We start from the raw sequence: 10,691 nt of genomic DNA on the forward strand, positions 1-10,691 counted from the left end.
GAACGTGAAGGAATATGGCCCAGTGTGTAAATCTGCCTACATCAGGCCGTTCTCACAAACTGAGTGACAGGGCAAGAAGGAGTCTAGTGACACCAGGACACCCATAGCTACCCTGAAGGAGTGACAGGCTTCAGCCGTTGAGACGGGAGAGACTCCCACCAATCACCATCCACAAGGAGCCGAGGGAAGTCCAGGGCTGTGTTGTCAGCAAACAGAGACACACAGGGCAGGTGGGCCACACCTGATTGGTGTATGTTTTTCTTCCTCTCCATTAATTTGTGTAATTTTACCCTTGGATTTAGAAACTGTTGTGTGTTCCTCACTTTGGATTTTCTATGCATGTAGAAGCTGCTCAGGGAAATCAACATGTGTACATTGTTCCTGTTATGGATTTACATCGCTATGAAACATGTCGTTTTTACCAACAAAACACTCCACGTGTTGCCAGGTAACAACAGGTTTTCCAAGGTGATTACTGGTTCTGGATTCAAAATCTCATCATCCAGCATTGTTTCAAATGAAATGTGCACATTGTGTGTGGGTAGATTGCTCAGTAGGTGTATGCTTTCAGGTAGAAAAGTCTACAGAAACTATTACTATTAACACTGAGCACTACAGACTTCACAGGTTGGGACAGTTAATCCAGATTTATCTCACATTTGCAGTAATGTTTGGTAAAAGGCTGAGTGTTGACATAAACTGACTTTTATCTCTGTGATCCACTACTGTTGTCCCTCCACTTTTTTCTTCTGTTGCGTCCTTCCATCCCTGCTCACATTTCCATCGTTCATGGCTTCTTATCTTCGTTTTGATCCGTTTGGTTCCCCCTCCCGCTGCTCATCTGCATGTACCCTAGTTGAGGCCACTCGCCTGAACCTCAACCTGCCGGCTGTCAGGGCGATAAGGTAAACCTTGCTGGGAGGAGATAACACCCCACTGGGATATTTGGTTGTACACATACACACAAGTGCACATACGCAAACACGAATTAAGTCGGGGCAGACGATAAAAAAAAAAACCTCTCAGTTGCCATAGGAACTTGACCAGAAGCCTAGCATACACTCCTGTCATCGTAAACTGACCTAACAACCCCCACTGTGTACATTGGCCAGATGAGGTGCTTACAGGAAAAACCTCAAACACAGGGATGAGGCAACAAGGCCACAGGGCGCCTTATAAAAATGTAGGTTTCTTTTTTACTAGCTTACAAATGACAAATCCTTAAAATTCAGCAACAGCAATTTTCACCTGCACCACCAGCAACCGTAGCTGCACAAACTTAAGAAATAGTGCAGTAAAAACAAAAGACTGTAAACTGATAAATATCTATACTTGAATCCATGTTTTTGTGTTGTAAAATTATTCCTGCGTAATAAGAAATAAAATTGTTGCATATCAAGAATGGCGCTTTAAACTTGTCAACAGAACGTGGACATCTTGTACCCAAGATCACAAGATTCTCAGTCTGCAGCTACAAAAACGGTTGTGTGGCTAGCTTGTTCCATCTGGTGGTCACAGGTGAATACTGCAGCTCTATGCAATGTTTAAAACTGAAAAATGTACATGCACGCGCAATTATTTTTGGTGAGTTTTTGATTAAAAACAAGACAAAGCAATGTTTTGTACATTTGCTTTTGTGTATAAAATAATTTTTAAAGGTTGAAATGACACAAAAGAAAGAATAACTGCTTTCATAAAAAACACTGCATGCAAACGGATTTATTAACATTCAAAACGTTTACATTTACCAAGTTGAGCTAAAATATAAGGTGAAAGATGATAATAGATTAAGATTTGGGAGCTGAAACAGTCAGCTCTGTTTTGAGGAGCCATGCAAAAAGAGAAAAACTTCCCATTAGTGTCACCAGAAGACTTTATTTCTGCATGGCATCAGTGAAAGGAATCACACTTTTCCACACATTACCAGTCAGTCTTTTATTTGTGCCAGCTAAGAAAGAGACTGTGAAAATATTATTCCCAGGATGCTGTCCATCACCTCACTCAAGCTCCAGGAGTCCATCTCTGGTTGGTTTGTCTCACATTGCAAGTAAGTTCATCTAATGCTAAACATGGACGGGAATTTACAAAACTGATATGCAATCTATCATTTCACTCAGGCACTGGGGGAAAAAAATTACTGATGCAACTTATTATCATTGTGAAACATTTCAGAAAAGCATCAGCAGATTTAAAACTGAAAAACTCTTTTAAAGGCTGATTGATTTTGACCCACAGCAAAATGTTACACAAGTTTCCTTAAAGCTATTTAAAGACTTATTTAAAGATCAAATTATGTTTCACACATTTTCTTCTTTACAATTAACAGTGACTAGAATATGGCTTTATCGATTTACTGATAATTTCCCTAAGTTTGAATGACATTTTAAACCACAAGATATTATACAGTACATTGGCCTCCAGTGGTATAAAGTTATTTAGGAGAAAATAATACAGAACTCATTTCTCATGTCTTCAGAAGTAAGAATCACTGCAGTTACACACAACTAAAAGAAATATACAAAATAAAAAAATAACAATCAGAAAACATACAACATATATATATATTTTTAAATCACAAGATTAAGTAATTTACCCTTGATTAAATTCCCTCTTTGCACAATTTAAGCTCAGAAAATAAAAAAATACATTCGTTACATATTAAATTGGGATACAGTTTTTATTTTTTATTCAAAGGCTAGTTGGTTGGATACTGATGAAACTTGTTGCTTACAAATAAAAAATAATTTTCTAAACCATTAAGAGATCTGGGTTAAAACTCAACGTTAGTTTGTACGTATGTTAGGCCTGTATGAGGGTACATCTGTGCACCTTGCACTGGTAAAAGTCACATTGAAGTATTTCCTCACAGTGACTCTGAGCTGCACTTCAGTCTTGCCATGTCCCATGTGTGTGACTAATCTGGCCTTTAAAAGCTCAACCTTTCCCTTTATCCAGTGACATCACAGGCAGAGAGCTATCATGACTGGAACAAGGAGCACTGAAGCGTTAGAAAGTAAAAGCTTTTACCCTGAAGCTACATTTGCCTTCATGGTGAAGGCCCATTAAAAATGTAATTTTTAATGGGCCTTCACATTAAAATTTTTTAAACAAAGTAAAATGTGCAAATAGATTAAAAAAAACACTCCTATTTATGTATATCAATCCATATCAAATTCTCCATCATTCAAATGCTCTCTTACATTTCTTCAAACCAAATAAGTATAAGACCTGGCCTCTGAAAGCATTTAAATTGTGGGTCTACACCCACTACAGCTGCACTAATGTTGTCCATTTACCGTTTTCAGTTCTAACAAGGGATTTTACAATATTTTCCAACAGTACTAAACAATGTATAATTGCTACTTAGCTACTTTTATATCAGCCAGGATAATAATCCAATTTTAGTTTGGACACTGTACATTGCAATCATTATTCGTGTTGATTTGTGGTCTAGCAAAGAAAATCAGGCTGTGTTGGAGAAATGTTAGACCATAAAAGGGCAAAACTCATGTTCAGCAGCACTAGATTTAAATGTGTATATTTACTGCCAGTTTTATCTAATCAGTATTTTTTATATAATCAGTTCAGTTTAAAATCATCAGTGCCGATTGGATCAAATATCTTTAGCTTTGGATATAGGAAACATTTTTTACTTAATTCAGTTTATTCATATTTCACAACAAGTATTAACCACACATACATTCCAATTGATCCCAGTTATTAAACAGTGCATCACTATTTAATTTAGTTAATTCAAAATTAAAATTAAAATAGGAAATGAATTAACTACAACAGAGACTTGTGACAAACTGTTTTAGGTTTGATTAGTGGATTTCAATGAATATACTACTCAGTAGAACTACTTATAAGTCCAAAAATATAGCCTATGGTTCATTAGTGTAGCATAGTCTGCTGGTGAGTTCATCAAAAATATAAATACATAGGGAAATTATGTTTCTAATAACTTTGTAAACGGCTATATTGTTACTGGGATGTAATTTGGTGAACAATAAAAAATGACACACCAACCTATGATGATTGCTACGCTCAACTTAGTATGCACTAGTTTTCCATAAATGAAACATAAATGTCTATTCCGTTTTTAATTTGATGCTACAAACTATTAGACCACCAGAGGGCAGCATCGTTCTGCATTCCACAAACGGATAAGATCATTTACAGTGCGTGTGTATTTTATATTTTTATAAAATATTTACAGTATTTTATCCTCCATGTCTGTGCGTCTGAGAGTGACATACAGTGGAGTCAATCACCCACATTATTATTACGTCAGCATATGCAATGCAAAGCATATTATTAAAATGATGTATGGTCTGAAGACTTACAGTGCGGAAAATAAGTATTTGATATGCCACAGATTTTTCAAGTTTCTCCATTTTCAAAGAATGCAGAGGTTTCATGTCGTTGTCATGCTGAAAGGCCCATCAGTGTAGCATAATCCAACCTGAATAGTGTTACTGAACCAAGGCGTTTGTAGGGCAAAATGTCACGGCTGGTGTCTCCATGCATCCTTTCCTCAATAAGGTAAAGTTATCCAGTGAGTTTTACAGGAAAAGCATGATGTTTCCACCCACATGTGATGGTTTTCTTAGGTTTATACTCATGCTGGTGGAGTTAATGTCACAAAGTTTTATTTTGATCTTCTTTGAACCAATGAGTCCTCTGGATCAATCAAATGGTCACGCACTGCAGGATTTTAATCCATGACAGCAGAATGTGTTACTATGGTAACCTTTGAGACTAGACTGATAAGTCACCTTTCTCATGATTACTGCTATTCCACAAAGTGAGAACTTGTATGGAACCCCAGTTTGAAGAAAACTAACAATCATCTTGTGTTTCTTCAGTTTTCTAATAATTGCGCCAACAGTTATTTATTGCCTTCTGACCAAGTTGCTTGCCTATCGTCCTCTGGACCATTCATTCCTTCTACAGCTTTGTGCAGATCTATAGAGTTGTCCCTGTCCTTAGACTGATCTTTGGTGTTTCCCCTGGTGGAGAGGTTGGGATCTGATTGAGTGTGTGAGCATTTCTCATTTACACAGGTAACAAGTTCTAACAGGTGTAATTAATGCAGGTAATGAATGGACCATAGGAGGGTTGTTTTTGAAAGATGAACTAACAGATTTGTGAAAGCCTGACATCTTGCTGGTTGGTAATTGATCAAATATTTATCAACCACAGAATACAATTTTCTCTATATATTTTAGATGCTGTTTAAAAAGTATCTACAATTAAACACCTTACCTCAGAATTATAGACCTCTACATTTTTTAGCGGGCAAGCTTGAAAAAACGCTCATTACCCGCACTGCCCAGCTATCAAAACTCATTACTCTAACATTAATTTAGTTTGTAGCAGCCAGACTGTTAACGTGTGCTTTGTATAGGTGTATTTTCAAGTTGTGTGTTGGGAACCAACAAGCCCTGTTCCCTCATCTAACGCTCTCTGTCAGCCAAGTACTTTTATAGTTTAAAATTATCAGCATCCTTGTTATCACATTTGAACAGCCTGTAATTTTCTTGTTTACCTGAGCCAAGAATTAAAAGGTAGAATTAGAAATATTCCAGCCTGGCAAGATGACTCACCCATCTGTTTGGTTGCCATAGTTCTTTAATAGATTCTGACTACCATCTTATTAATGATGGAACAGATTACTAATCATTTACTCTGACGTTTTATCATTCCCCAGAGTGAGTTTTTACTTTGCACAGTTCATTATTTTAACATGGAAATGAGTGTGACTAAAATAGCCAAAGCAATCTTCCCAGCTTGCTGTGAGCTCTCTCTGTTTCCTGCAGAGCGGCCGTACCCTATAGCACCTCGAACGGCCCCACGTTCATGTTTCTGAACTAAAGTACTTGCAATGTATTTCCCAGAAGTAGAACTTCTCAAAGAGCAGTTGTATGGCTTGTGTGAACTTCTCTCCGATGTACCGTTTAGGGTCAACCAACTCTGTATGATCATCCAGCCGTGGTTGTCGATGCTTTTAGCAGTGTGCTGCATCACGGACCCGTCTGAGACGTTACGAGAGTCGTGAAACCAGTGCACATCCCCGTCCGGATAGACGTGGTTGAAGATGCAGGATGGACCATCACTCCTTAAAACAGCTTCCACTTTCCCACAGAAATCTAAAGAAAAAGATGAGAAATGTGGTGAAATTGCTTTTTCCACATCATACTCTCAAATATTGTGAAAATTCTTAATGTCTCTTGAATTAACACTCAATAGTCAATTTATTAGCTATACATGGTTAACGGCTTCTTTAGTCAAATAAAAGCATCATCCATGACAAGAAGTCAGTGGATTTAGGCATCTACAGTTGGTAAAACATTTTGCCAGAAGGAGTAAAAAGATTTGTGTTTAATGGGTATGCTTGTTGGTGCCAGAGTGTTTTAGAAACTGCAAATCTACACCGATTATCACGCACAAACATCTGTTGGGCTTACAGAGAATGATCCAAAAATGAGAAAATATACAGTCTGTCACAATTCCTCATCCACAAAAGAAATCTTGTTGCTGTTCTTTCAAAGATCAGGAAAGAACAGCAAGCCCCTCCAGAGATACCAGGGGTTAAATAATTACTCGTTAAAACCAAAGTATGATTGCCGTGACCGAACAAACATGGAAGTCCTTAAAGCAAATGAGCTACAAGAGCAGAATACTGCTCCAGGAACCAGAGACCACAGTTTACACAGCCTCAGGAAAACTGGACAGCAACGGATCGGCAAACCAATCTCTCATCTGGTGCTGAATACGAGACTCAAGACTCTCGTTTACTGTGTCCATTCCTTCATGACGACAATGTACACATCTCCTACGGCTACCCACGTAACAACTTTACACATTCCCAGTTACTTTTTCACAAAAATTCAAGAAATTTAAAAACAGTGGAAAGATAAAAGAATCTACGACTGAATACTACGGTTTATTTAAACATTTACCACAATTGCTTTCAGAAAAATCCGTCCAGAAAAGTGAAAGCATAGACTCTGACCTTGCAGCTGCACCTTTGTGCATTCATTTGCCACTCCTTTGTTGGAGCGCAGTTTGCACCTGTACTGTCCGCTCTGCAGAGGCAGCATTCTTTCAAACTCCAAAGACAGTCGTCCATCTTCGTACTTGCAGTCAAAGTCACTTTCGTAGTGTCTTTGTAATTTGGTTATTGCTTGTTCGCTGTCCACCGAACATAAAGACATGTTGCCATGGGACCACTCCATGTATTTGACTAATAGTCCATGCTGAGGTGATGAAGAGTTGCAGTGAAGGGAAACCGGTTTGCCACACTCTGCGAATATCTCGGGGCTCACCTCCAAGTTTACCGAGTCTGCAAGTCAACATGTAGATATTCGGTTAGTAACGGAAAAAAAAGTGTGTGCTTGTATATTAGTATGTTAATTATGTTGAGTTACGGAGGAAAGTTTCCTGCTGCTAGTCAAATGCAGTTAATAACTGATTACTATAAAAGCAGGGATTGTGGAAGTCTGTTAGTGGATCATACTGATGTGAAACCCAGTGTCAAGACTGAAAGACATTTGTGATGACTTTTGAAAAACAATTGCTAATGCCAATAAACTTGGGGAACATTTTGGCCAGTTGTCAGTCTCCCCTTTTTACAAGTTCAACTTGAAGAAATTACCCAAAAAACACCAGCTCTATCTGACACTCTAAGTGTTTATTATAAGGTAATTTTTACAGATTTTGTTGTGCTTGATGCCCTCTGTCAGACTCATGGACTCACATTAAACTGGGTCATGCAACAAGATAAGGATTCCATACGCAGCAGCAAATCTACAGCAGAACAACTGAAGGGGGGGAAAGTATCAAACTGTTGCAGTGGTCCAGTCAAATACCTGGGCTGAGAGTGACTGAAATGCCACGGCAGGACCGTAAAAGAGCTGTGGATTAACAAATCCCCACAAACCTATATGAAATGTGGGCTGAATGTCCACGACAACAATAAAAAAACATACATAGAGTCATATAAATACAAATGACTTGTTCCTATGATTACATTCTTTACAGTTTTTTTTCTTTTTTTAATTCTGGGAAGTCAAGGAGGACGGATCGTACACCTACCTTGCATTGTGAGCGTAAATGCAGGTAAAAGGAAGAGCAAAACCGTGAACTCCATTGTTAACCGTCCCGCAGTTCACTGCAACACAGGAAGGTTTAAATTAGAGCTGCTCTCTGCAAACACACAATGAAGTAAATGAAGTCGAACTGTGATTTCAAAACCACATCCTTGATAAGTCTCAAGCTTGAACAGACCAGACCTGTGGAGGATGTTTTTTTCTCTTCACTTCTTCTTTTGCTCGTCCCAGAGTTCTTGGTTTCTCTACGCTTTTTATGGATGTAAAGTTAATCATTACAAAATCATAAAGAGACGCCTGCCGACTAGACGCTCTGGAGGACGTGAACTGAAAACCTTCAAAACAAGGAGATCACAAATGACGTGTGTATTCATGTGAGAGAGAGAGAGAAAGAGAGAGAGAGAGAGAGACAAAGAGAGAAAGTGAGAGACAGCAAGAGAGAGAGATAAATCAGAGCCTAAGAGTGAAAAGCCTTTTCATCTAGCAGTAGGAAAAAGACATAATTAGAGATTTCTATGATTCCTTTGAGATTGTGCTAATTCTTCTGCCAAAAATTTTATGCTGATACTGTAGTTGTTGTTTTTTTTCTTCTAGTTTTCTCATTATGGCCAAAGGGGAAATGTTGTAATATATTAAAGAGCCACTTGCACTTTGTGAAGACCTTCATTGTGTCTGCTTCTAAAGTGATGACTCATTTCTGGTAAGTAGTTGTAAATTTCCCCAACACTCCCTCCCAAGCACGCACACGCACTCGCACTCGCACTCGCACTCACACACACACATGCTTTGACTTGCTTTCCTTCACTTGGCATACAGGCAGGAGCAGGAAGTTACTTTGTTCACTCGTAAATCTAAACTGATTCAAGTTCGTGAGCTTTCTTCATGGCTGTACAACAAAATGCAAATCTTAAGGCAAATACAGTGTCGCAAGGCAGAGAAAATTTGGCAGTAACTGATGCAAACGGATTAAAATCTTTAATGAGATTCTTAAAAAAATGCTCTGCATGAGTTGGAGTGAATATATATATATATATATATATATATATATATATATATATATATATATATATATATATATATATATATATGTTAAACAATTTCCTCGTTACAACAAATGCTAAATGATCTTGCAGATCAGCACTGACAACAGAAAAAAAGATGAAGCAGTGAGTTTTCTGTTTCCATAAACATATTGATCAGGCATTGCATCAGGGCTTTGAAGATGCTGGTAGAAGTAATTGCTCCTAAACCTCTCAGAGATCCATATGAAGCTCAAGCTGTTGGGAAAGAAATAAGCTCTCCTTCAACTGAACACTTTGTAACTTTTTACTGTTTTAAACCAGCTATTTGTAGCAATCTGTAAAATATATAAACATGAACTTGTTATTAGAAACTTGTCAAACTGTTTTGTATATTTGAACAATTGCATATTTGTTCTTTTTGGGAGTGTCGCAGTGAAATGAGAATTAAAGTTGCGTGCATAAATGCCACCCTTTCTAAAAATGTTTCCAGCTTTATGCAACTAGAAATGTTTGTGCATGCTTTTGGGATTTTCTTATAAGCTTAGCAGAAAGGTGAATGTTAAAAGTCTGAAAAGTGTGGCGTGCATTTATATTTAGACCTTTTTACTCTGGTAAATAAAATTCAGTGGAACCAACTGATGTTCTACTACAAAGGTCTCAGACATTATTAAATAAATTATCAATTATCATGAAAACAAATGAATAATTGCCACAGGTCTCACTGATGGAGACCTGTGTCAATTAGATCACAGATAAACATGATTCCTATTCTTAAACTGGACTGCATAGGGCCACCCCGTTAGTTCCTGTCAGTTGCTCTGGGAGATAAGCAACTCTTAAAGTCTACACTTTATATCTGACAAGATAGCTACTTATCATTATTAAAATTTTTCACACAGCCGTACCGATTTGACAAAATCCCGACTTCTGCGGTAAAAATTAATTCGATGGAAGAATATATTTTCTCCTCTACCCAGTTTAAGGTGTGGGAGAGCGGTTGTTGTTGTTTTGACATTTCCCACTTCCACACGTTCTACTGCTTGAGCTTCGACTTGTCCTTCCTTATTTGTTTTACAACAACTCTTTCAAAGCGACCAACCCTTATCACACACTTCATTCCTCGCTCTGGAAATTTAATCAAGTAAGTAGAGGAAGGCTGCAATCCATTTTCTATGTTTTAGGTAAAGCATTTTGAGTAACAATGAGTTCCTTTGCCAGAATGTGAATGACTCTTTATTCAAATAGCAAAACATTAAAGTTTTTGTGATTTTATTGTTATTCTATATATATATATATATATATATATATATATATATATATATATATATATATATATATATATATATATATATATATATATATATATATATATATATATATATATATATATATATATATATATAGCTGACTGTATAGCTCAATAGGTAAGTCACCAGTCTTCCACCCGGGAGACCCGGGTTCGAGGCCAGGCTGGGGGCTGGGGCAAACGGTTACAATGGTGACATTGAGCTCTCAGTGTGGGTCCTTAGGCAAGACCCTTGGAGCTATATAGCCT

General features: G+C 37.5%; 1 protein-coding gene across 8 annotated transcripts; it reads right to left on the reverse strand.

The window, feature by feature from the left end:
- Positions 1–1,855: 1,855 nt before the first annotated feature.
- LOC103467766 (uncharacterized) lies at positions 1,856–9,109 on the reverse strand. 8 transcript variants are annotated; one of them, XR_014088628.1, is made up of 5 exons: positions 8,298–9,109; positions 8,101–8,211; positions 7,875–7,961; positions 7,019–7,348; positions 1,856–6,152 (listed from the first exon to the last, which is right to left on the reverse strand). XR_014088628.1 is itself a non-coding variant. In XM_081609966.1 (5 exons), exons 2-5 carry the CDS (start codon positions 8,153–8,155, stop codon positions 5,740–5,742), a joined length of 843 nt encoding a protein of 280 aa, XP_081466092.1. In that variant the 5' UTR covers positions 8,156–8,211; positions 8,298–9,095; the 3' UTR covers positions 1,856–5,739. The 8 variants fall into 8 exon arrangements, 6 of the variants coding, with proteins under 6 accessions (XP_081466092.1, XP_008412666.1, XP_008412657.1 ...); XR_014088626.1 differs by having other exon boundaries at positions 8,101–8,176; positions 8,298–9,103; XM_081609966.1 differs by having other exon boundaries at positions 7,875–7,919; positions 8,298–9,095.
- Positions 9,110–10,691: the final 1,582 nt, after the last annotated feature.

This window comes from Poecilia reticulata, chromosome 1, assembly GCF_904066995.2.
Source record: "Poecilia reticulata chromosome 1, P_reticulata-male-v2, whole genome shotgun sequence".
In the NCBI taxonomy this organism is placed as follows: Eukaryota; Metazoa; Chordata; class Actinopteri; order Cyprinodontiformes; family Poeciliidae; genus Poecilia; species Poecilia reticulata.

Excerpts from the sequence above, each read along its gene's own strand:
- LOC103467766 (XM_081609966.1), bottom strand. The coding sequence starts at position 8,155 with ATGGAGTTCACGGTTTTGCTCTTCCTTTTACCTGCATTTACGCTCACA. Across the intron at positions 7,920-8,100 it reads ATTTACGCTCACAATGCAAG|CTCTTTTACGGTCCTGCCGT; the intron begins GTAGGTGTACGA and ends GTTAATCCACAG. Across the intron at positions 6,153-7,018 it reads CACAAAGGTGCAGCTGCAAG|ATTTCTGTGGGAAAGTGGAA; the intron begins GTCAGAGTCTAT and ends CTTTTTCTTTAG.